This window comes from Myxocyprinus asiaticus, chromosome 27, assembly GCF_019703515.2.
Source record: "Myxocyprinus asiaticus isolate MX2 ecotype Aquarium Trade chromosome 27, UBuf_Myxa_2, whole genome shotgun sequence".
Taxonomy (NCBI): domain Eukaryota; kingdom Metazoa; phylum Chordata; class Actinopteri; order Cypriniformes; family Catostomidae; genus Myxocyprinus; species Myxocyprinus asiaticus.
Genome location: NC_059370.1, coordinates 15,248,420 through 15,276,015, shown reverse-complemented (window position 1 = coordinate 15,276,015; position 27,596 = coordinate 15,248,420). Strand labels below are relative to the sequence as shown.

The window sequence follows — 27,596 nt, the reverse complement described above, 5'->3', positions numbered from 1 at the left end:
AAGAGAAGTGAAAATGGCAAGGATAGGGGAGAAGTATGCTGGTTCTGTTAAACCCTGGAAGTGTTAGTGTTTTTTTAAGTTAAGATTTGTTTTATCAGATATTTAAAAGAAAGGCTCTTAGAAGAGAAAGAATGCTTAGGTTTACAGGTACCTTTGTTCGGTTGGTTTTGCTAATTAAATAACATAGCAATAATTTACTTGGTTCATTAGAGTGATTATTCCTCACCGAATATGGAAGCATGTGAGTGTCATATTGTCACTTCGTAAAAAAAAAGGGCTAAGAAGGGCAGAAGAGGAGAGGTGGGAAAACGTCAGTTCACTGAGGAATAAGGCATGGGGAACTGCACCAAACCATCCATGAAAAACAAAATTAGGAAGGTAAGACAAATATATTTGAAAGTCAGAGCATATCCTGGGAACTGTGCATTTGTGTTAAATGTACTTTTAAACTTGAGTAGGTAATATTTATCATAATGTTTATTTCATGATTAAGTAGTTAAGGACATGTCAAGCAAATTGACTAAACTGTGCTTAATTAGATTGTGTCTCAAGTAAAATTTGGCCCCACCCTAAGGGTGTGGCTGAGGGTAAAGGGCCTGAGCCTGTGGCACCAGGGCCCTGCCCACCCGGAGAAGCAGATGGAGAAAAAGAAGTAACTTCTGAGTTTAAGGAGCCTCTCAGTTCGCTGGTCCAAAACTGCACCATACTGCATAACATCGTCGGACCAGCATGTGTCTTCCTAAGACAGGGCTTCGCAAAGTCACAGCTCGTATGTACTGGAAAAATTAAAACTGAAAACCCAGTGTTTCTGCACATCACATCATATGAACCCTTGCCTTTTCAGCTCAGTGTTCTCATCATCCTTGTGGATCATCTACTACATTTCACTCCCCCAATGACAATGTGGTTTCTAAATATGTTGTGAAAGACCACTCAAAAGATATTTAATGCCTCATACAACTCAAAAGACAGCTGAATCCAAAAGCATCAAATAAAGTGACTTTGCAGTTTTCCTTTGCTTTTCTGTTTGGTTAAAGCTTCAGTTGATTGACTAGACAGCCATTAAAATTGTTCAAATCTCTGCAACTCTGAAAAGTTGTGAACTGTAGACCTTAGCCATGGTAGATGCCATATTTAAAGTGACCTGGAAGGAAATGTGTGAGGAACAAACATTAATGGGTTGTAATGTTGTGTACCTTAAAGGAATACAGTATATCACCCAAAAATAGAAATTATCTTATCATTTACTCACCGTTATGCCATCCCAGATGTGTATGACGTTCTTTCATCTGCTGAACTCAAATTAAGATTTTTAAAAGAATTTATTTTGGTCCATACAATGCAAGTGAATGGGTGCCAAAATTTTGAAGCTCCAAATATCACATAAGTCAGCATAAAAGTAATCCATAACACTCCAGTAGTTAAATCAAAATCTTCAGAAGTGATATGATAGGTGTGGATGAGAAACAGACCAATATTTAAGTCCTTTTTTCCTATAAATTCTCCTCCCTGCTCAGTCAATCTCCACTTTCACATTCTTCTTCTTGTGTTTTGGTGATTCACATTCTTCATGCATATTGCTGCCTACAGTGCAGGGGGAATAATTTCTAGCAAAAAAGACTTAAATATTTATCTGTTTCTCATCCACACCTATAATTTCGCTTCTGAAGATATGGATTTAAACACTGGATTTTTATGGATTACTTTTATGATGCCTTTATGTGCTTTTTGGAGCGTCAAAATTTTGGCATCCATTCACTTTAATTGTATGGACCTACAGAGCTGAAATATTCTTCTGAAAATCATAATTTGTGTTCTGTACAAGAAAGAAAGTCATACAAATCTGGGATGGCTGTTTAATAGGTGTCAGTTGATCAGCCGACGAAACATTGAAAATATGTTTTGAAAACAATTTCCAGTGGATGAAAACCTCTGGACATTTGGGTTGTGAAGGGGGCTTATTTTCCAAGACAAATCATAGTCATTTTCCTAGTATTATGTATACTGAATTTTACAATGATTAAAATATTTTTAAGGATGCGATGAATTAAATAACTAGTTTTGGAAGAAGACCAATTGTTTTTAACAGTGCTTTTCTACCTGATCTCATGAAAATGATGACAGTGTTGACATTTCTACAAAATTATGTTTTGACACTCCTTATATGTATCGTTGCAGTTCTGAGATTAAATGTCCACTGTCTGGCACTAAAAGCGAGTGCAATTTTTAAGAATAATGCTTTACTAAGCATTTAACCAACAAAAACTACCTACCTCCCTACCCAAAACCTTGATCTAAAGCAGAGGCGGACTGGCCATCGGGAAAACCAGGCCACAATATGCTGAAGGGGGCCGTGAAACAGTGCCAAGATATGCCGAAGGGGGCTGCGATATGCAGGAGACAGCACATTGCTGTGGTACTTTGATTTCGGCTCATGTGTCAACTCGCATGCTCTTCAGGACTCATACCCCAGTATTTATGAATTGATAATCTGCCGTTTTACTCATGTTTTGTGTGAAAGGACATAAAAGTCATTGTGGCTGTGGAGCCTCTAGTGTTCTGCCACGTTGGTTCTTGTCCAGTTTTTGTGCAGCAAAAATGTGAGGACAGCATGATTCTCAGCTTATGTAGAAATGATTCAGTATTGGATTTGTGAAATATGCATATGTGCACGTGTGTAAAATACAGTATTGGGTATTATAGATAAAGCTGTAAATGGAAAAGAGAATCAGCACATCATTCAACCTCATTCACTCTCTGAACAACATTTTGTGTGAATCTCTGGGTCCCTCCTAATGTTAAACCTCTTAAATCTCCTTATCTGAGCCTGTTGTCAGGCAACTTTCACTATGTAATCTAGTGGTTACAATGTCATGACATTATTGCTCAATAGTACCAGCCCTCCACAACCTTAACTTTCATAAACTCACATTTTGAGTTTTTCATTTCCACACTTGCCCATGTGTTTTGTTTGAGTCTTTTTGATGACACTGAGAGAGAGAGAGAGAGAGAGAGAGAGAGAGAGAGAGAGAGAGAGAGAGAGAGAGAGAGAGAGAGAGGTTTTGAATTCATCAGTGTTTCCAGAGTTTCACATATTTTGTCTCTCTTTGCCTTGATCAAACAGGACAGAGAACTGCGGCCAGAGGAGATTGAAGGTATACACAGAAACCTCAAACCTCACACAAGAATAAGATTGTAAAACTTCTGTTGTATGCATTACATCTCCTCTCTTGTGTTTATGCAGAACTAAGAGAAGCCTTTAAAGAGTTTGATAGGAACAAAGGATACATTAACTGCAGGGATCTGGGCGAATGCATGCGGACTATGGGATACATGCCAACAGAGATGGAACTCATTGAACTGAGTCAACAAATTAGTGAGTAACATAATCACTAAGAGAGTGTTTATGCTCCTGGCCAAGTGTTATTTAATGTATACGTAAAAAATGAAAACCAAAAATCTGGCCAACCTCAAAAAATCTGAGATTTTTACTAATTTATTCCTGGAAATAAAGAGAATGTTTTAGGATTGAAGAATGAAGATTCTGCACTATTTTTAGGTCTAACCTTAGGTCACAATTCAAATGTAAGCAAATGTGTGACAATGACTATGTTAAAACCTTTGCACAAAATGTCAGATTTTTTTTGCAAACCATTCCATTCTTATATTATACTGGGATAACATGTATCATAAGGTTTTGAACTAATTTAATCATGGAATCACTGAACATTAGAGTCCATGCCACTTTCAGTGCATGCTGTCATTAAAGCAAAGGGGGGAACATACTAAGAAATTCTGAAATTAATGTACACTTTACAATTAACTGACATTCAAATTGCTGAAATTATCATTTAAAAATAAAACTATGAGCATGTGTACATCAGTATGCTGATAACTACCTAAAATCACCTCAAATGGAGAGAGGTGGAGCACAAAGCATTCTCTGCCTATTAAAACTGGTGAGATTTTAAAGAGATTCAGAGATCGGTTATGCCTGCAGAGATAATCCCAAAAGTCAGCTAAAAGTGACGCAGCATTAAAATGACCGACTTGAAAGGGAACCGCATTTACACGAGATCTGAAATTATCGGGTTATTCTCTGTTTTTGACGTCAAAACATGAATAAAACACACTGGATAAACCGGTAAGAAGGACAGTAAAAGTGTTTACATACAATGCGAAATCGACGTAATGGCAACAATCTATGTGTGTAAAGCGGTTTATGACCTTACACTGATAAAGGAAAGCTGAAAGTTGTCAGCTTATTAAGTATAAATGGTGTAGGATTGTGCATGTATATGCACTTTATATAAAAATTGCCAAGAATGCAAAATTGTGCCAGTGTTTGTAACTGTTTTTGTTTTTATAAAGGTGGGGGTAAAATTGATTTTGAGGACTTTGTGGAGCTCATGGGCCCCAAAATGCTGGCAGAGACAGCGGACATGATTGGAGTCAAGGAGTTAAGAGATGCCTTTAAAGAGGTACACTCACTCACTTGTACACATTATTTCTACAGCCACTGTGTTGATTGCACAAATCAGCAGTTTTACCTGCATTTGACCCGTGTGCAGTTTGACTCCAACGGTGATGGGCAAATCAGTGTCACAGAACTGAGAGAAGCCATGAAAAAGCTGATGGGAGAGCAGCTGAACCCCAGAGATATTGACGATATTCTACGAGATGCCGACCTCAACGGAGACGGACTGGTTGATTTTGAAGGTGAGAAAATGTTAGACCAAAACAAATGGCAACCAAAGTTTGCTTACAGTCTCTTCCCGTTTTTCACTCTATCTGTCTTCTTTGTGTTCTTCCTTAAATCATTGTACCATCCAGAGTTTGTGAGGATGATGTCCCGTTGACAGAAGCCACAGAGAAGACTTCATTTCCTTCATGAGAAAAAAAGGGACACACGATTCAGCAATCTGAATGTTCTCATTTTATTTTTAAAGCACTGTTAAGCAAAAGAGTCTCTTCTCAAAAGAGAAGTGTTGTAATTGTACTGTTTAATTGATATTTTAATATATGCATTTACCTGATTGCAATTGTATTGAATTTGTATAGTGTGCTTAATTTTTTAAAAGAAATTATTTGATTACAGTGGTTTGTTAATTACCTGTTATTGTCTCTTCTCATTCTTGTTTCAGCTAATAGAGTTATCAAGCAGACTCTTATATATATATATATATATATATATATATATATATATATATATATATATATATATATATATATTCATTATTAATTTACTGTATATTCAATGTAGCTGGCGAGATCGTCTCTTAAAAAAGTCCCAAAATGACATGGACTATACACTTCCAGTGCCAGCTCATACAATCAAGGTAGAAAGAGCCACTAGGAAAGACTTCCTGGATTTCCTCAACATATTTACCCAGACTGAAACACTAGAGGGCAGTATTTACTACCCCACAACATGGTGACAGAGTCTGTTATTCGGATACAGTTGAGCTGATATGGAGCACTTGAATTAAAAATAAATAGGAGAAATTGTAATACCCAATATGGTGGCTGTAGAAAAGAGGAAGTCCCGCCTTATAGCTAAAAGAACCAATCACCTTTTAGATACGGGCATCGCCTGTCAGTCAACTCGAGAACGTGCATGCGCATTAGCTGGACCATCCTGACAAATAGTGTTTTTTAGCGTGATCCACGGAAGAAAGTCAGATTTGGAACAACATGAGAGTATATAATGACAGAATTTTCATTTTTGGGTGAACTATCCCTAACTAGTGCTGTCAATCAATTAAAATCAAATTAATTACATCATATGCTGATTAATCAAACTAATCACATATCAATATATGTGAAATATATGAAATGCCCCCAAATAAAAATAATTCAATATCTAATGATTAGATAATTATAAATATAAAATATAATGACAGAGATAATTAAAATATTCATCACATTATTTTGGCAGACAAGTAAAGCATTGATTAGTCAATACAAAAAGTTGCTTTAGAATGCAGTATATTGTTTATTTCCATATAACTAAACAACTATATTATTACAGTCCACAGATATCCATTTTGCAACTGAATTCATCAATCTGGACAATTTGTCCATAAGATAGACTTATTATACTTTTTTTTAAAGGACATGTCCATGTACATGTGTGATTTACAGTGAAAAAGAAGTTGCATTTTGGTCTGTTCTCACCCAAAAATCAGTGGATGAAACCACCAAGTCGTCTGGAGTACTTTTATGCTACCTTTATGTGCTTTTTGGAGCTTCAAAGTTTTGGTCACCATTCACTTGCATTGTATGGACCTACAGAGCTGAAATATTCTAAAAATCCTAGTTTGTGTTCTGCAGAAGAAAGAAAGTCATACGCATCTGGGATGGCATGAGGGTGAGTAAATGATAATATAATTTAAAATTTTTGGTAGACTTCGGTTTTGACATGAACGCTTAGCGTCTGCGTTCAGTCGAAAGCTAGCCTTTCAAAGTATACTTAATTTGACCGTGCATGCATTCACAGGCGGTTAGCGCTTGCGCGCTGCGATTGCTATGAGACACTGACTGGACTATTTCTCTTCAGGAGTTTAGATCCATGAAGATGTCTTTATATTCCTTCAGACTCAAGTTATACAAATGCAGGTACCTCCTGACCTCCTCACACACACACACTTTTGATGTGCAAATCCACTGTTGATGTTTCTACCGTCCTCTCCTGACATTTAGTGGCGATTACATCTTCTTCGTGACAGCAACGGCTCAACTGTGAGCATTGCCACCTTGTGGACCAACTAAATAGTGCAAATAATTCCAGGCACATGTGCCTTCTGTACATACAGAGTACAGGCGGTTAGAAAATTCGGACACATGCGTTACGTGTTCGAGCACTCTGCTGATGACAAACTTTGCGTCACACATCCTGTACGCAGACGCCTAGCATTCGCATCTGACCAAAGTGTACTTTGGGTGTGGTTTGTTGTCTGTACAGCTGCGCATTGCCTATGCAGCTGGAGTTGTGCTTACTCCCCCTGCTGATGGAGTCTCATAAAACATGAAGGTAGTATTTCAAGCGTGAATTGCTCCGATGGTGAGAAAAATTACAGTCTGGGGGAATGATTAATTGTGTTAATATTTTTAACATGTTATTTTTTTATATAATTAATCGCACTGAATTAATGCATTAAGTCAACAGTCCTAATGATAATATAAACACATAATGAAAATGCATTTTAAAACCAGTATTTTTGCAATCATATCACCTTTATTTTATCTATTTCTTGGATCAGTAGCTGTGCAGATTACCAGGTGCTTACAAAAACTGTGTGTTCTGGGGGCCTGGGTAGCACAGCAAGTCACGAGTTCGAATCTAGGGTGTGCTGCATGACTCCAGCCAGGTCTCCTAATCAACCAAATTGGCCTGGTTGCTAGAGAGGGTAGAGTCACATGGGGTAACCTCCTCGTGGTCGCGATTAGGGGTTCTTGCTGTCAGTGGGGCGTGAGGTAAGTTTTGGGTGGATCGCGGAGAGTAGCATGAACCTCCATGTGCTGTGAGTCTCTGTGGTGTCATGCACAATGAGCCACATGATAAGATGCACGGATTGACTGTCTTGGAAGTGGAGACAACTGAGATTTGTCCTCCACCACCTGGATTGAGGTGAGTAACTGCCACCATGAGGACCTACTAAGTAGTGGCAACTGGGCATTCCAAATTGGGAGAAAAGAGGATAAAAAAATAAAAATGTGTGTCCTGATATTCAAAAATCACAAATCAGTGCAATTTCATTTTCAGAGCCAGTCTGACAAACCCACAGGGCCTAAGATTTCACTCTCAATTATTTTGTGACACCTGCCCCATTCCACCCTTCACTTGACGTCCTCTTAGTATTTGTTTTTGTCTCTCCAACAGTCTGTTTGTGACACTTTAATGAGGTGATGTGACAATTTACATGTATTTACATTTGCAATGGCAGATGGGGCATTGGCGCCAGAACTGTTTATTGAGACAGGCCTCCGTTCCGATCTCACAGATGTAGAACTTGTGCCGACTGAGGTTCCCGCTCCACGAGAAGCCCCTGCTACACAGGGAGCAAACGTTCGGCTGTTTGCTGGAGTGCATTGTCATGTGTTTGCGCATGTTCCCTTTATCGTTGAAGGCCCGCTGACACATGCCACAGGTGAATGGCATGGCCCCTGTGTATGTGCGCTCATGGCGCCGCAAGTCCCGGTTGCTAAGGAAGGCCTTGCTACACGTTCCACACAGATCTTTGCGTTTAATTGCACCTATTTCATTGATATATTTCAGGGAATAGGGACATTTTCTGCTTGTAATTTCATAAAAAAATAAATAAAATAAAAAATCCTTACAGCACCCTTAACTCCCACTAAAAAGTTTCTTATAAGGCAAAAGGTGGTCTTCCTACAGGAGGCGTTCTTGGCTCAAAAAACTAATTCTTCATTGAACCACTTTAAAAAAAAAATCTTTTTTTTTTTTTTTTTGTCTTGGTGGAAGCATTTGTACACTTAAAATTCTGATCGTTTTAATATATTAATTCAACGTATTTGTGCCTGATATGTAAATGGAAATCTGCAACAGAAATCTCTGTAAAAGGGATTGTAAACATTCTTATCCTCTAATGTGATTGGTCCATCATCAGCAGCGATGAGAAAAGTAACATGTTGCACGTGACAACGAACGTAAACGTGCGTCTTCAGCAGCGGCCTGGATAATATTTTAAACCTGAATAATGATACTACTAAATTTTAATAACTAATTAATTTAAAATACACAGTGAAGAGTTAAAATATAATAATTATTATTTATACCAGTCGTACTTGACCAATGAGAGTCAGCGTCCGGGTCACTAAGCTCCGCCCATTTTATGTATAAAATTACGAATTGTTACGAATAACGCTGCAGTTTCGGATTTTAAAACAAAACTAATTTAAATACAAAAATAAATAAATAATTTAAACCAGATTTCATAATAATAATGATCAATTAATTATCCAGTAATGCAATTATTTATTAACTCATTATTTGTCTTAATTTATTATCTGACTTTATATTTAAATTAATTAGATGCATGAAACGACATATTCACAAGACTAAAGTTTGGTATCAAGCTTTTTTATTGAAAAGGTGACCAGGATTCTGTACAGCAGGCAAAGGGAGATATCTAGGGCACAGGAGCTTCCCTCTCCTCATTCCTTCATCTCTCCCTCTCTCTTTACATCCTCCTGGGAAAGGGGGGCATGTGGGCAGGGGGAAAAAAACGGATGACAAAAAATAAAATATATTATGGAAGGGAAAAAAAGAAAGAAGCCATAACGCAGGAGACAAAGAGAGGAGAGAAATTAGGGAGAAAGAGGGAAGTATGTTTATTGGTGCCTCTGCTCCATACAGAGACACTGAGGCCTGGGAATTTCACAGCCCCTTTGGGCTTTAATAGCTGGACAGACACAGACCACAATGTGAGCCAGAGAGTCTGTCACCCATAAAGTTTCAAACCCCTCACAACGGTGCAGCACGGGGAAGATGCAGGCACTCAGACATCTCTCCTCTCCTTCCTCTTGCGTCCCTCTCCCTCTCCTCCACCCCTCCTCTTCCTCTCCTGGTCTGGCCTTCACTTGCTGGCCATGGTGTAGCAACCGTGCGGGTGCCACTGCATGTCGCGGATACGCCTCACAGACTGGAACTGAGGGCATCGAGCACCGTACTCATTAAAGTGTCTGTATTCGCCCTTCTCCAGCAGGTACTGGCTGCCACGGTATCCGGGGTACTGATAGCCCACCCAGCTGAGAAAACAAAAAGCCTACTGGTTAGTTTGTCCACTCTTGATATTTACAAGTGTAAACTCATTCATATATTTAAACATCCTTCAAAAACTACACATGAAAGATCCCATGAAATAGCTTGACAATCGCTGATTTCTGTCCTGTTTTGACATATTTCTGATCGAAACACAAGGTTTGGGTGGCGTGTCTTTTTTTAATAGCTAATAGCCTTGAACGTCACAGCCATGAACCATGATTTGCAATTGGTTACCCATGATTTGCATGATTTGTCAGTTGCAAGTGGAATCAATATTTTTGGTCCATTTTCAAGACAAGGACTAAAAGCCACAAAACTACAATTTTGTCCGATTTTATTGGGTCTTTAAAGCCCTTAATAAGCTTCTAAAAGTAAGAACAGTCAAAACTGACAAGCTTAGGGTTGCCCAAATAAAAAAGGGGAAATTATAAATACTGTAACAACCACAGGGCCACAGGTACTACACACTTACGTTCCACAGCTGACCATGATGCTGCCAACTCTGTCGGTGAATCCATAAGAGAACAGGCTGGGAACATCATCATCCATAATCTCCATCTTGCGGCCCTTGTACTCGCCAACCTCATACAGGCAGATCTTGTGCTTCTCAGGGTCCTATGAGAGAGAAAACGTAATGAAGGTGTTTCGTTAGCGAAACAAAGAATGAGATTGAAGATGGAAGAGCATTGTATGTATATTTATGCACCATTCTGACGGGTCTGAAGGACAGCAGATAGTCATTCTTCTGGCAGTTGCTCCAAGAATCCCAACGAGGATATTCGCCCTTCTCCAAGATGTACATCTCTCCACAGAAGTTCATCTGCTCAAAGCCGACAAAACTGCAGTGGGCAAATAAAGAGAGTGCATGAGGGACTCAAGTCATGCTTTCTTAAGTATTTGTATATACATGCAGAGTGTATGGGGATGCTTACGGGCCACATTCCACACGTAGTGAGCGAACTCTGTCCATGCCCATGTCGCAAACGTTCATGCACTCAGCGTTAATCTCAATCATACGTCCCTGGAAGTTCTCCTGGTCGAACACATACATCTAACAGAAAGAGAGAAACCTGTTAATAGAATGTTACATCAATGTCTAAGCATTTGAAGTCTGCATGTGGATGTTTATTTGAATGTTTTACCTTATAGGACATCATGCCCATCTCTGACTTTTTGGTCTGGGCTGCCTTGCCATCAGTCTGGGAGGCAGTCTTTTTTTCTCCACTGGAAGACATGATGTCTACAGTAAAAAAAGAAAAGAAAGAAAAAGTAAGAAAATGGCAAGGGCGACAACTGTTATCAATTTTTGTGATTCTAAAAACAATGTGTTCAAGGAGAGGAAAAAGTCAAATAAAATAAAATCATGGATTATATTTGGAATGGATGTGGGGGTTCTTTGGTGGAACAACAGTAGAATGGTTTGGACAAAGGGAAATGTAAGGAAAAGAAACCCTCTTATACTGTCTCGGCTGCTAAACTAAACTTGTATGTGTATGTGAGCGTGGATATTCTGCTGTCTTACCTGTGTGTTCAGTGCGTGTGTGTCCGTACCCTGGGTTCACTCTGAGAGTATTTGCGTTTGGCCGTTCCTGTAGCTCTTATACCCTGGCGCTGAGTCTGTGAGGATTACATTGAAACAATGAAACGTGCCGCGTTCAGCATATTCACAGAAAAGAAACCCCACATCATCACCAGAGTGAGAAAGACTGTGTATGTGTGTCAGGGACAGTGAGAGACAGAGAATTAAATAATATAAAAGATTTTCAGCTGCAGAGTAAGAGTTCCAACTCAAAACAATTCACGACACAATTATATCCCACAAAATTTCTCAACTTTAAACTTGGACTTTCAGTCTAGTAAAACAGCAACATAGGAACAACTGTCTGTTTTTTGTTTTGTTTTGTTTTTTTGTACTAGTAAGTTTTGCTTTAGCTGATAATTATTTTGTTGTCTGAGCCCTCTATGATTTACATATATTCTCCACATCATTAGCACATTTTGGGTGTTTATTGTTAAAGGTAATTACATTTTCAACTGATCTCTCAATGTCTGTAGCACCTTCGCGCTGGATATGTCTTAAACCAGGCTTGACTGGATCGTGCGACACACTAAACAGTGCAGCGCAGACCATGAAACCTTAATGAAACCGATAATTTTCTACTTCGAAGCACTTATGGAGAATGTCAGATATCTCATAAGGCCAGAAAGACCTGACATTCTAAACAGCATTGATGAGGGAAAAGACGAGAAAACATAATGTGTGCCATTACTGTAGCATCAACAACTTAGTAACTAACAGGTATGTTTTGAAAGAAATATTATAGATTCATATTAAAACTATAAAAGTGGAAAAAAATCTATTTGTAAGTTTTAACTTTTAATTATATATTTTAAATGTATTTATAATGTATTGACCTATAATGATGAAGGGTGATCCACGGTCTAACCTGTGGCAATTCTTACAAATGTTAAAAAGTAAAATCAAGGGCTTTAAACCCTGATCCTCCATGAATTATGGACCAAGCTATCAGTTTTCACCTGTATGAAATCTGTTCTATTATATTGCTCTTGTAGCAGAAAAAAATATATAATTTTGTTGCCTTCATATATTCCAAGAGATGACTTAAATCAATATTTAAAATATAAAAATGCACTATTTCCACAAGAAACACAGTCGCAACTCACTAAAATTACATGATCAAACATTAGAAAATGTGTATGTTCATTTATTGTATCCTTATTTCTTTTAAATGCATATTTCTTTAAAATAAAGTTATTTTAATGAACTTTTTAAACTCATTTTTTTTATTGTTTCTTATTGAATGTGCAGTCATGATTATGTTCAGATGTATTAATAATGATAATTTTATATATATATATATATATATATATATATATATATATATATATATATATATATATATATATATATATATATATATATGTAAGATAGGGGGCCGAGAGTGCAAAGTTGTCAGGGGGCCCAAAAATCCTAACGGTGCCTCTTGTCGGCCACACTGCTCTGTTGATATCGTACTGGCATGGGTCATTTTAAAAAATGGTTGGTCGACCACTAGTTAAAGGCCTAACAATAAATATGAGCCTTTAATTATTTATACTGTATACTGTTTTCACTAATGTGGGTATCCCTATAAAATGGTAACTCACTGACATGAAAAACGGGTGAACTTTCATCACCACAGCAGCTAAAATACCTTCTTGCAGACCCACACTCAGCTGGAGCAGGTTCGTCCAGCTAATCCCAGAATTTTGGGCTCATTGTGCCTTGTACGCAGTAGTGCTGACCTGCACGAACATACTGGGGCCAAATCTTTTGTGTGCCCTCTTTTCGCCCAAAACACATTGCGCTTGTCAGTGAATGGGCTCCATCTGTATAGTATGTGCTGAGCTTGCGACCCTGTGGTCTGTCCCACAGAGGGGATGCGCCTCGCGTGCACTCCACGCGCCCCGCGCTCACTCTGGCGAGCGCGCGCCAAGCCGTGCGCGCACGCGGCGGTCGGTATAAAACCGAAGCGCCAGATTCTCTCAAAACTCCACGCGAAACCAGCGTTAAGGCGCGTGCCACTCCCGAGCTCAGCGCAAGTCAGTGACTAAAACGGTAAGATGCCAAATTACATCTCACGCGCTCTGAGGGAGATTATGGCACACATGATGACATAAATCGGGTCTACTTCATATCAAACTTCTCATGGCCACATTATTCGAAATCTGATTTATACCTGTTTTATGCATTATTTATTTGGTTTAACACTTATTTAAGCCATGAGATTTTACTATAACAAACAGCAAATTTAATCTTGAATGAGACCATCAGTACATGTTATTTTTATATGACTCTGTAATATATCAACGATGAAGAACTTTGGTTCTTCATCATTTTGGAAAATTGTTCAACGACTTTGTTTTTACTGTTTGTACCTTTTGATTGGGAATTGCATGACATAACATAACTTGTCTTGTATAACAGTCTTTCTGTTTTTAATTATGTTAATATATATATTTTTAGATATAAAGATGTATAGGTTCACTCGATCCCCCATGATCAGTTCTGGTATGGGAATGGCTCCTTTCTTCAAGGTAAACTACATACCATGTATAGTATAAAAGTATAGTATAAAAGAGTTCTAATTAATCTACACATGACATATAAGATAAACAAACACATACACACTTAACATTTGTCTCTGGTGTCCTAGGTGACCGTGTTTGAGCAGGAACACTTCCAGGGAAAATGTCAGGAGTTCACCTCAGAATGCTGCAACATCCAGGAATGTGGCTTCGACAACATCCGTTCTATTCGCGTGGAGAGTGGCGCGTGAGTTAACAGTGTGTGTTACAATATACAGTATGTATTGATAGACTTTTCAACCAACATTGTGTGCCTGTGTGTTGTTTACCTGGATGTTCTCTCTTTCTGTAGCTGGGTGGGTTATGAGCACCATGACTTCCAGGGACAGCAGTTCATCCTGGAGAGAGGAGAGTATCCTCACTGGGATGCCTACAGTGGAAACCTGTCCTACCACGTGGAGAGACTCATGTCTTTCAGACCTATCTATTGCGCTGTGAGTGTGCTCCCTCCCTTCATGTCCAAGGAATCTTAAATTCCTTGTATTTGTTAAATAGAGTGCAAACAGGTACATTTTCAGGAAGAAATGTGCAAAGGTTTTACCTTTAGAGGTACAACAGCTTGTCACTGGGACAGCACCCTCAAAGGTACACCTACTGTATCCCCTTTACATCTTAAGGTACTAATATGTACCCCTTATGACAGATAAGCTACAAATACAAACTGACTGACATGTAGAGGGTATAAGGTGGGACAATTTCAAATACTTTCTCCCTGGCATTATTTTAAAATAGTGGTTCCCTACTAGGGTGCCAAGGCAAACAAGGGGGCCTCAGCAACTGTCTCATTAAAGATGACTTCAAATTATTTAAATAAGTTATATTATAATAAACAGACCTAATAAAATGCTAAAATAAAACAACAACACTTGAAATAATGTTGAACAGCATGTAAACCGACAATATATTTCTGCATGTTTCTAGCACATACAGCCCATGAAACTCCTGGACTTATATAAATAGAACTTATTTTAATTAATTGACAATCCTAGTTTCTGTTAATATTAATGTCTAAAAAAAGCAGCTTTATCATCATTACTGTAGAAGTACTTGAGGAAATATTTAAGCCTCCATTGGGGGCCTTTTGTAAGAAAAAAGGTTGAGAACCACACTTAAAATATAATGGCAAATGACTTAGCCTCTCACACAAAACCATTTTAAATGGCTAAAAATCTCCATACAGAGAAAAAAGAAAATAGAGATTTAATACAAAAACTAAAGTGTCCCATTTAACCAGTTGTCCCACTTTACCTGTGTTCACCCTTATCACTTCATATCACTATGATCATATATGTGTGGTGAAACTCTCTTTCTCTCTCCTCAGTCTCACCAGAGCAGTCGCATGATCATTTTCGAGAAGGAGAACTTTTTGGGCCGCAGCACGGAGCTGTGTGACGACTACCCCTCTCTGCAGGGCATGGGATGGTGTGGCCCTGAAGTGGGCTCCATGCATGTGCAGTGTGGCGCGTGAGTCTCCCTCTTTCTTTCAGTGTTTATGTCCTTTCAGCCCTGAATCTCAAACTTGCCTGACCCTCTGTCTCTGTGTGTAGTTTTGTGTGTTACGAGTTCCCAGGATACAGGGGCAGGCAGTACATTATGGAGTGTGAGAGGCACAGCGGAGACTACCAGCACTGGAGGAACTGGGGTTCCCACAGCCAGACCCCTCAGATCCAGTCCATCCGCAGAATCCAGCACTAAGAGCTCAGCCTCACCAGGGGACACTACACCGATCACCCTGCCGCCCGACAAACACACCATACACATGCACACACTCACACTGTTTTTCCTGACGAGCGTTTTTGTATTGCTAGGAACACAACACATACCCCATATCTACCATCCTGTCTTACACAAGGGTGCCAAACACAATTAATGACAATGTCAGGTGCTAAACAACACCCTCCTGAGGTGCTCCACACAACCAATGCAAATCAAGCTAAGTTAGGCCATATCCCTTGAATGGGATTGGCTGCGAGCAGCTCAGGTGTAATGTGTAGGAGATGGATAAAAACATCAACAAATAAATGCTTAATAAATAAACTTGTGTTGACTTCAGTGCTCCGTGCAATTATTATGTGTGAGTGAAGATGTGAACTACACAAAGTCCAATTCACTATAACACTGTCATAACATTTTCAAATGAACACTAGTTATAAATAGTGGATCTCAGGTAAAAATGTATTACTTTAAATTCATGTTTTCATAACAGTAACAAATCACTGCTATTTGTCTAATTAGGGCACATCTGATGAGTTCTTCTTATATATTTATATCAAAATGTTTTTGCTTTATAAAGTTTTATTAAGTAGTTATTGTGATTGGACAGTCAAGGTTGAATAATCTTTTGGATACTGCTGTGCATGCTAAACACAAGGTAGTGCTGAAACATTTTAACGGCACATACTTAAGCGTTATGTTTTGTTAAAAAATTGAAATCAGAAACATAAATATTTTAACAATCAACAGTCTTTTAGATTACATTTTTTGGTAATCTAATCTGATTACTTTTGGATTACTTACCCATAATCATTCATTTTAAATACATGAAGTCCCAATTAGCACTGCTTTCATTTTATATTAGTAAACAGTCATCAAACAGCAATTTACGGACAGGAGAACAAGGGCTTGTTTGAAACATTAGTTTAAATGCAGGCTGCAAATACAGACAGCTCAGCATTTATTTATGCATTAATTAAACAACTTAATTCAAAACAGAAACCAAATGCCCTGCGTGTATTTGTGGATTGTATTAAGCACCTTCAGTGCAGTGTACACATTTTGGTAGCTACACGCACTCATGGCTAGATGATACATCAAATAACTTTTCTTTTTTTTTTAAATTAGGAGGTTTTTATTGCAATTTTAGGTTTCATACACAATCAGAAAACACACTGTATAAACAGAACCTCCAAGTCCATCTTATTATTGGATTTGAAGTCATTTCCAATGGATGCTTAGTTATTTTCCAGTGTTTCTTTGAATGTAAAGTTATTTTTCCTGAATCCAAACATGGAAAAAGACAGCACTGTCTTCAATGCAATAAGTGTTCCCTGGCTAGGCCTACTGTACATATTCAAGGCTCAGGCTCTGACAAAAGGAGAAATTAGAATTAAGAATTATGATGCAACTCTTGTCTATACAACCACAATTCAAAGTGACCACATCTGTCAAGCACCAAAACCTACTATTTTCCTAGTCTTCCAAAGACAGAAAGCAACAGACCTTTATGTAAAGATAACCAGTCATTATCAATAAATGAAGCTCGACAGGGTGATTAGATCAGGTTTGATCCATGTCTTTTAATTCTGAAAATGGTTACAAAAATTCACTTAAGAGAACAAGAAAATGTGGCTTGCAACTTCAACATGCTGAACTCAAATGTATCAAACATTCTGACATGTGAACCTCTGGGTTGAATTATATACAGGGAAACAGCACCATGTACTATACCTTTCATAGTATTTCAAATATGCATTACCATACATTTATTTAGAACTCTAAAGCTAAACATCTTAAAAGAGTAACAGAAATGGGTACACAATTAATTAGAATCTTAACTAGTCACATTAATATCTGCCTCTTCCTCATCATCCTCCTCCTCCTCCTCTGAGCTAAGCACAATATCTGTATTGATCGGCAGAACAGTGAAAGACTCGGACAAGGAGCTGGAGACCTCCACGACATCTACATCCTTGTCCTCCTCTGAACTGTCTATGGACCCTTGTGTGTGTTCCAGTTTCACAAGAGACATGTCTGCATCCATTGCATGTGAGACCAAAGGCCTATCTGTTATTTTGTCAAGCATGGTGTCTTCTGTGCTACATGTCATTGCATGATTGCTGTCTGGGGATTCTGATAGAGTACTTTGAAAAGGAGAATCATTGGGAGAGTCAACACTATCAAATGTTGGTTTGTTGTAGCTGTTCCCCGTCAGTCTCTCTCCTTCAGACAATGTGTGAACTGTGAATATAATAATAGATAATATTAATAATAATAATATTAATATGAATACAAAAGTATAAATACTGATGGTATAATATGATAGTGTTAAAGCTATAGTTCAGTAGTTTCAATAACTCTTGTCATTATTTTTGACATAATGTTGTTCCAAACACATATGCTCGTTTTTGCCATGGAACACAAAAGGAGAAATTTAGAAGAATCATTACGTAGCTTGTCTATCCACCTTTTTGTTGAACACAGAAGTGTTCCACGATTCTCCTGTTTTCAACTTCCGGTCTCCAATGTTTTCACTCGCATCGGCATATATTTCTTGCAGGTTATGTGATGTTTAGAGTATTGCAATTGTTAAAATGGTTAAAAAAAATCACGTGGCTCCATAGTGCCAATACTTTAGAATTGCATTTTTCTATTTTATTTTTTCTCCTAATTTGGAATGCCCAATTCCCAATGTGCTTTTAAGTCCTTGTGGTCGCGTAGTGATTCGCCTCAGTCCGGGTGGCGGAGGACGAATCCCAGTTGCCTCCGCGACTGAGATTGTCAACCCACGCATCTTATCACATGGCTTGTTGAGCGTGTTGCCACGGAGACATAATGCGTGTGGAGGCTTCACGCCATCCACTGCAGCAACCACACTCAACTCACCACATGCCCCACTGAGAACAAACCACATTATAGCAATCACGAGGAGGTTACCCCACATGACTCCCTAGCAACTGGGCCAATTTGGTTGCTTAGGAGACCTGGCTGGAGTCACTCAGCACACCCTGGGATTTGAACTAGCAAACCCCAGGGGTGGTAGCCAGTGTCTTTACCACTGAGCTACGCAGGCCTCCACAGAGTTGCATTTTTGAGAGTGGGGAGATGACATGAAGCGATGAATGAATGAATGTTACATTTATATAGTGCTTTTCTGACACTACACTCAAAGTGCTTTACACAGTGAACAGGGGACTCTCCTCAACCACCACCAGTGTGCAGCATTCACCTGGATGGTGCGACAGCAGCCATAGTGCACCAGTATGCTCACCACACACTTGCTATTGGTGGGGGGTGAGAATAGAGTTATAGAGACAAATAATGGATGGGGATTATTAGGGGCAATGATTGATACATGCCAATGGGGGTGAATTTGGCTAGGACACTGGGTTTACAGTACACCCCTTCCCTGCGATTTTTAAAGACTACCAAGAGCCAGGACCTCAATTTAACATCTCACATGAAGGACAGGGCTTTTTTTTTTTTTTTTTTTTTCAGTATAGTGTCCCCATCACTATACTTGGGTGTTAGGACCCACTCAGACCACAGGGTGAGCACCCCCTGCTGGCCTCACTAACACCTCTTCCAGCAGCAAACACTTTCCCCAGGGGGTCTCCCATCCAGTTACTGACCAGGCTCAACCCTGCTTAGCTTCAGTGGATAACCAGGCAAGAGCTGCAGGTTAATATGGCTGCTGGCTGGTAAGCCAAGGTTAGTTACGTTGATATCATTAACTACTTTAAGTTTTTATGACACCCAACAACTGCACAACTCAACTAAATTGATTTCCAAATAACACTTAAATGGTTGTTCTCTGTCTGAATTGCTCATTTCTGTAGTTTTTACATTGCGTCTTGAGACCAGAAATAGAAAACAGGCAATTAGAATAATCATGGCGCTGTCCAGTGGTTGCTCAGGAAAACTGTGGATAAAACCACTATTCAAAGTGACCACATTGGTCAAGTTCTAAAATCTACTATGTTCCTAGACTTCTGAAGACAGAAAGGAACAGACCAAAATCTGTTCTGACCCAAATCTGTCTTAAGTCATTTTGTAAGGAATAATGTACAGTCAGACAGTCATTATCACCAAATGAACCCCGACAGGGTGATCAGATATGCCAGTCGGTCTTGTATCACCTTAAAGGCGCGGTCACATTTAACCTTGCACGGCAAAATTCAGTGGACAAAATACAGTCATCTCATTGGGATTTCGCACAATTGTTATTTTCAAGCGATGGACTTCCGGTAGCGAAGAATTTCCCCTCACAGATTTCAAGTGGAGTACAAGTTTGGTGAACTTTGACAGACGAATTTCCCGCTTTGACCAATAGGAAGTTGCTTGATTTGGCAATACCTCTGTGCACACGTACACTAAATATTTACAATGGACAAGGATTTCATTTTAGTGGCAAAGTTATTTATTTTATTTTTTTTACTTCAATCTTCCAGATAATACAAAGTGCAGCATTTAAAAGAGGCACGCTCAATGTCTGACCACGCCTTCTTCGCCCGCAGAATTTTGTGGCTTAAAAGAGTTTATTTTGCGATAATGACTGACTGACTGACTGACTGACTGTAATCCCACTTATTACATGGCTACTTACCAAATAAACAGATAACTGTACATTAAATATTGATTTTAGTTAAATTGTTTTTATGTAAGAAGAAAGATACTGCAGAGTCTCCAGAAACACTGAATTCCAACTCTGGTTTGCATCTGACTGCTCATTATCATGCTTATTGACTAAAAATAAATAACTACTGACTAAAATATAAATAATTGTATATGAAATATTGATTTGAATTAAAATCATGTTATAATGTGAGGATAAAGAGACTGGGGAGCCTCCAGAAACACTGAATTAAACCTCCACTTTGCTTTAGAGTTGTGATCTACCTGTTGGTGTTTATTTTGCAATAATGACCATCTGACTGCTCATTATCCCATTAGTTACACGACTACTTATAAATAAATATATGGACATGAAATATTGAATTGGAGTTACTTTATTAGCTGAATTGTAGAGATTTCAGAGTATTACAAAAGAAGTAGTAAAGATGACTGCAATACCCAGATGACTGAATATGCACTCATTATTCAGAAATATTTTACCACTGAATGCCACAATTGACCAATCAGAATCGAGTATTCCAGGGAGAAAAACTGAATAATCACAGATAATCTTCACTTCTGCTGAGCCTCTGAAATCTCACTTACGGCAGACACGTTGTGCTAAGTTTGACATCAAGTTTGACACCATTGATTCTCGAATGTGACTGATTGCAATGTGGAAATTAGAATATGTGGGAAGGAGAATAAGATTTGAGAGCTGCAGCAAAAACAATTAAATTTCAGATTTAATTCAGAAGACTTGGAATGTAGTGCATGAATCAAATGGACCACTTTTATCTTACTTTTATAGTGATTTTTTTTGTCCTTTTTGGAGCTTGACAGATATGGTCCCTACAGTATGAAATTACATATGGAAAAGAGCTGCAAAAATGTAGTGTTACACAGAAAACAAAATTACAGCATACAGCTTTGGAACAACATCAAGGTGAGTAAATAATGACTGAAGGTTCATTTTAGGGTGAACTATTCCTTTAAAGCAGCTCGCTTTAAGCTCTTACCTTCAGGTGACAACAGATCCTGCTGAATTGATGTGGTCTGGTTACCGATTCCCATCGGCTGGCCAGAGCAGCTTCTCTTCTCCTCTCGTGTCCATCCTCCAGCATCCTCCATTCTCCCTCTTGTCTCCTCATCTTTTCTGTTTATTCTGGTATTATTGTGGCCTTCTGCCCTAATCACGCCATCCCTGTCTCTGGTCTCTGTTATTTTCACTTCTTCCTCTCTCTCCTTTTGATTTTCCAAGATGTTTTTCATTAACTCAAAAGCAGAAAGAGCGGTCTCAGGACAGGACCCAGTCAACATATTCTTTGTTCCTGTTCCACGCTCCATCTTTAACTTACTTCCTTGTAGAAGATTTTTGGTCCTGTTTCTCTTGGCATGACCCACCAGTCTGCTTCGTTTTTTTACAAGCTCTATGGGTATGTGACCATGCAACCCGGAGGATTGTGGTCGATCCACAGTCTTTTTTATGTTCTTTGTTGATTGTGTGGAACACTTCACGTTGCAGGCGCCAGGCGTGCTTATTACTTTCCTCAATAAACGTTCAACATTACATCTTGGGTCAGATTTGCCGCTTATGGATTTTTTCTCACTATGCAGCTGCCTAGATTGTTTTTTTTTCTTCAACCTCAGAACTGGAGCTTCAACTCCCTGCTTCTCCAATGCTTCTTTTTTTCCTTGTGTCTTCTTTTTGGCTGGATGCTTCTCTTTTTGTTTTTCACTGTTTTCCAGCTTCCTCTTCCTTCTCTGGCTTCTGGTCATCCTCTGAGTTTCAGACTTCCCTTCACTTGACACCTGCCAATAAAAAGATGTTTTCTGTGGTATACGGACAGATGAGACTTGTGGTCTGCTCTGGGATACTGAGCCTGTTGGGCTTTGTGATGCTGTCGTATTCATAGAGACCCTGAATTGGTTAAAAGAGCCAGTGCTGGTGGCATGTGTATTTGATGTGTGTGTGTGAGCGAACTGTCCATTGGCCTGGATTCCATCTGTTACGTTGCTTTGTGACCCATTGGGCACATCTGAATCACATGCAGCAATGTGTTGCTCAAACGTTCTCAGAAAACTATCAAGTATGTCACTGAGTTCACCTTCAGGTTGCAGTTGGGTTACACTGAGATCTCCAAGCTTTACCGAGGATTGCATTCTCATATGTGCTGCTTCAACATTAGAATATGAAGTTGCAGTATTTGTTATTCCATGCTGATTGTTTTGAGTGGCTGAAGAGATGGGGGGCATGAAGGGGAGTTGTGCAATGACGTCATCTATTAGCCAGTCCATTGGCTGTGCAAGGACAGACTGATTGGCTGCTGGGAGAGCCGCGGTGTGCATTAGCGATGGAGCTGGAGGGTATTGAGTTTTCTGCTCAGATGGTGTTGTTCCACTGAAATTTCGGGAGACATCTGGTAGAGGCAAGGGACAAGATGCCTTTGGTCGTCTCACAGGCGGGGTGTTATCCTATAAGCAAAGTAAAAAGTGTTTTATCTCAAGAGGGTCACATACAGCTTCCTAAAATTCTAAACCTATGTTTTTTATGAACGTATGAAAATGCCACCGCTGTTCTGCATCCGTAGGCACACAACTACGACTTCGGAGTCTGCTTAAAATTCTGCCGTGCCACTCAAATGTTTTTCCATTAAATTACATTAAATTTGAGACAAATCACCAAGGGTGATACATACATTGATGACTGAATGTCCCTTCCAGGCAAGTCAGTCCACTCTGCAGCCATATTTAGAACACTCCCAGGCTATTTTCTATAGATATAGCGAGTATAGCTCCTATCTACTTGAATGGGAAAGACCGAAGTCTCCAAAACGGTTGGTCAATATTACGATCAAATAACATATTTCAAATGAGTAATAAAATCTAACAACAATGGTCTCATAAATTGGGCTTCTTTAGATCAGACCATGCTAAACAATTCTATTTTCAGGCTGGTTCAACTATGCATGCACATTCTCGAGTTGATTGGTAGGCAATGTCTGTTTCTAAAAGGTGACAAGCTCTTTTACCTGTAAGGCGTGATTTCCTTTTCTAAACCCACCATATTGGGTGTTCCTATTTCTCCTATTCATTTTATACAAGTGCTCCATCTCGGGCTAAAAATTCTCTGATATAGCTTAGGCTACATATAGAAAAAATTGCATAATAAACATCACCCTTGCTTATCTTTTAGTTTGCTCAGTTGCACTGCTTTTTCATCCACTAACATGCAAACTCACTGACGTGCAAGAAGTGCAAAAACCTTTGTATGTAACTTTTGTCTGTATGCTGATTAGATTCACTATTTAGGACTGCCACCTCTATTCACACACTCTGTGGGCCATAACTGTGCCTTGTCCTAACCGTGACGCAATAGTGTGCGACCGGCCTCAAGAGTATAAGAGAATATAATACGTTAACGTTTCCTAACGTCAACGTTTTCCAAAGTATGCAGTACTCAAGAGTGTTTTCAAAAGTCTTAATTTTTGGTGGAGGAAAATACAGTTCTAGTGTGGAGGCATAAATGTAGAGAAATCAATCAATTCAGACTTCAGCCGAATTTTTATTTTTTTTTTGTGTATGGATGTTGTCTAATTGCTTAGTTACCATTGTAATTTAAAAGGGTCATATCATACAATACTTATTATGAGATCCACTTATAATGCTAGGCAAGTGTTTTGAACCAAAAAATTATCTACACATTTTTTATCACTCTTTTCCACCCTCTCTCTGACACTTACAATTAAAGGGATAGTTCATCCAAAAATGAAAATTCTCTCATCATTTACTCACCCTCATGCCATCCCTGATGTGTATGACTTTCTTTCTTCAGCAGAAAACTAACGAAGATTTTTAGAAAAACATCTCATTCCTGTAGGTCCACACAATGAAAGTGAAGATTTAGAGTAAAAAATTGACTTACATTTTGATCTGTTTCTCACCCACACTTCTCATATCGCTTCTAAAGACATGGATTTAACAACTGAAATCTTATGGATTACTTGTATGTTTCCTTTATGTGATTTTTGGAGCTACAAAGGTCTGATCACCATTCTCTTCCATTGTATGGACCTACAGACCTTGTCCATACAATCTTTGTTTGTGTTCTGCTGAAGAGAGAAAGTCATACACATCTGGGATGGTATGAGGGTGTGTAAATGATGAGAGAATTTTCATTTTTGGGTAAACTATCCCTTTATACGGTCCATTTTCTGTTGCTGTGTGTAACAAATGTGCAGCGTGGCCGCGTGCGTCTCTCTCTCTCGAACCAGCGTCTCCGGCCGCCCCTTTATCTCGCTCTCCCGCTGATCAGCTGATTCAGCGCCGGCCGTGCTCCATCACGGCCCGGCCACGACCTCCTCCTCGTCACACTGTGACTTTAAGAAATTGCTCCCTTCGCATTAAATTATCAACTGCTTTGCTGTTCTCCGCTGAGTTGTGCTATGATGTTTCTTCTCATTTGTCAATTTTTTCTTTTCTTTTTTGCCGAAGTTGCACACCGCACAGTTTATAGTTTCAAAACATGCCCTTTTTGGGCTGGGGAGGAAGTTTTGAGCTCTGAAATTTACAGATTATTTTCAAAGTACATCAAGCAGGAAATGTGATTACTTTTAATATGGCCCCTTTAAGTCGCTTATTCAAACAAATTTACACGAAAATCAAGTGATTTGTAATGCCATACCTCCTTATCATCATACCTCACAATCTGCAAATGTTGCAAGACACCTACCTGACTCACTGCCTCTACGAGTCTGCCTCTGCTCTCTGTCTTTCTGGGTCTGCCTCTTGATGAAGACCTGCCTCTCTCTCCTTCCTCTTTGATCATCACTCCTCTGCCTTGTCGTCTCCGTCTCCCTTGATGCTTCAGTACTAGTCTGGTGTCTAGTATCCTGCCGACCCTACCCCCACCTTGCCCACTCCAGGTTGACCTTGCCACCCTTCCACATCTCTCCATATTGTGCTGCAATTTCTTAATATTCAATCCCTCCACTCTCAGAGCACATCCTCCCCTCACCCTCGCCCTCCGCACCCTTCTCGCTCTTCCCTCTGTATTGACATCTCCTCTTATCCCTCTATGACACTGCCCCCTTTGCCCTGCACCCTGAGCACTGTCGGCATCTAGGAAGTACTTGATAAAACCAGGAATATTGTTCTCAAACTGTGCTAATCCATCTAAAGCATATTCCTCAACCTTTGAAACACACCCCACCGCTGACTGGCCCTGACTGGCCAATGGCTCAATATATGTGCTGTGAGAAGGATAAGGGTGGGGTTGCAGCGGGGTGGATGGCTGCTGGTATGAGCTTGCAGGGGGGCATACATAGACCTGGGGCACACATGCAGGTCCGCTCCCTGTAGGATACATAGCACTTTCAGGGTTTACCTCCATGACTTGAAAGAAAGGCATCTTGTCTAGATTACCCTGGACATTCTGAAGTGTTGTCAGAGTGATATCAGCGGCAGCAGCATATGTGCAGACCCCTTGATCTGTCCTCCATGATGACGGGCCAATCAGATTGACCGTTTCCATGGTCTCATTGGGGTTTGGACATTCAAAGGGGAGCGGAGCAACTGTTGTGCACAGAGACTCAGTCTGACACGCTCTCTCCACCAGCTCTGTCTGTTTTCCAATCTGACTCTCTTGATCTCTGCTGTCTTGCTGAGGTATGTGGATGCCTAGTTTGCAGGCTGCTGAGAGGACTTCCTCTTTGTTCTTGTTGAACTGACCTGAGTACAGCAGACTGACCAGACTGAGCAGTGTGCAGGCTTCCACAGCCCGGACCTCAATCAGGTGCCTCTGTCCATTCTGGGGTGTTGGCATGGCTGACAGAGTACCACAGAGCCAAGGGCTAAATGCAGACAATACACAGCTGTGCACTGGCACAGATACACCTGGACAGATGCAGAGAAAGAGAGTAGAGTCAACAGATGTATAGTAGAAAGACACTAAAATTTGAAACTTTTTTAATTTTTTTACTCCAGCACCAGGGCTTAGAAAAATACTACTAGTTGCCTCAAAAATTACAATTATATTTTTTATCATTACTTATGATCATTACTTATCATTACTTTTTACATTACCCTCATGTTGTTCCAAAACTGCATGCTGTTATTCTATTCAGTGGAAGTATATTTCGCACATATTTTTTCCTTACAGCAACAGCGAAGCTCCAAAAAGGGTAAAAAACACAATAAAAGTAGTTCATGCAATGTGTACGTGCGCTATATTCCAAGTCTTCCAGAGCCATATGACAGCTTTGTGTGAGAAACAGAATAATATTAGTCGTTATTAACTAATAATATACCCTTCGCCATTGCTCTAAAATCTGATTCCCATCAGATTAAAAAATACCGTCTTTGGATACGTCACCCAAGGTATGACATCATTGACTGGTAATGGCAAATGCCATTGGTTCTTGCATGTGATGCGCTAGTTCGAACATATGGAATGAAGAATGACGTTTGAGAGCTGAAATTTTTGTCTATTACTGACACAAAGCTTTCATATAGCTTCAGAAGAGTTTAATTATTATTATTATTACAAAAACATTATTATTATATTATTATTATTTTTAAAACAGATTTTTATGATTATTTCATATCTATATATATTTACTATTACAGGATATCTATTTCTCTGTTTATTACAAGACAAATTAGTTCAACATCATGTTGATTTTCTGTGTGACAATGGTGAATTATCAGTATTCCATATTCATGTACACGTACATATTATACATGCTATTTCTTACTCAAGGTGGTGCTGATGTTTCAGTGATTGAACTGATTTACATTTGACATTACTGTTTGATGAAGAAACAACATGAAGTAAACTATAGCAAGTACAACACATGAACAGTATGATATGATTATTGTCATCTGTGTGTACTATTGAAATTATTAAAGTTGTGCATCTATTTAGACTCAATAAGTGTAGGCTTATATGGTATGTTTAGCTCAGTTTGTGTTTGACAGGTAGTAGTGTTCATGAAATTTCAGTGTGAAAGTAATGGATCCTGTTCTTGATTTCTCCTAATTTGTTGCATCATCTCTTTGATATATGAAAAATAAAACATCACAAAACATAAAATATATTCAATCAATTTTATTATTTTCTAATTGTCTTGAAAATGCTTTGAAATTTTAAAACTATCTGGGCATTTTGTAGATCAATTTGTGATAGATATACAGTACATTTTGTGATACATGTATTAAGCTTGGCATAAAATATTAGAAAATGTATCAGATGTTGCAAACAAAAAAATGAGGGAATTAATAAAAAGAAAAAGAAAAAAGAAAAAGTTTTTGCCCCTACATTTTGAATTTC

General features: G+C 39.0%; 3 protein-coding genes across 3 annotated transcripts; 2 read left to right on the top strand and 1 right to left on the bottom strand.

The window, feature by feature from the left end:
• The first annotated feature begins 68 nt into the window (after positions 1-68).
• On the top strand, positions 69-5,017 carry LOC127417650 (calcium-binding protein 2-like). The gene is made up of 7 exons (XM_051657723.1): positions 69-378; positions 575-769; positions 3,125-3,155; positions 3,245-3,376; positions 4,372-4,481; positions 4,572-4,719; positions 4,834-5,017. The coding sequence occupies exons 1-7, from the start codon at positions 334-336 to the stop codon at positions 4,857-4,859; spliced, it is 687 nt and encodes a 228-aa protein (XP_051513683.1). The 5' UTR covers positions 69-333; the 3' UTR covers positions 4,860-5,017.
• Positions 5,018-9,087: 4,070 nt separating this feature from the next.
• Positions 9,088-11,374, bottom strand: LOC127417651 (beta-crystallin B1-like). The gene is made up of 6 exons (XM_051657724.1): positions 11,310-11,374; positions 10,930-11,027; positions 10,720-10,838; positions 10,494-10,626; positions 10,260-10,402; positions 9,088-9,771 (listed from the first exon to the last, which is right to left on the bottom strand). The coding sequence occupies exons 2-6, from the start codon at positions 11,020-11,022 to the stop codon at positions 9,600-9,602; spliced, it is 660 nt and encodes a 219-aa protein (XP_051513684.1). The 5' UTR covers positions 11,023-11,027; positions 11,310-11,374; the 3' UTR covers positions 9,088-9,599.
• A 1,945-nt stretch (positions 11,375-13,319) lies between these two features.
• LOC127417652 (beta-crystallin A1-like) lies at positions 13,320-15,988 on the top strand. Its single transcript, XM_051657725.1, has 6 exons — positions 13,320-13,406; positions 13,815-13,885; positions 14,005-14,123; positions 14,229-14,370; positions 15,258-15,400; positions 15,484-15,988. Exons 2-6 carry the CDS (start codon positions 13,823-13,825, stop codon positions 15,629-15,631), a joined length of 615 nt encoding a protein of 204 aa, XP_051513685.1. The 5' UTR covers positions 13,320-13,406; positions 13,815-13,822; the 3' UTR covers positions 15,632-15,988.
• Positions 15,989-27,596: the final 11,608 nt, after the last annotated feature.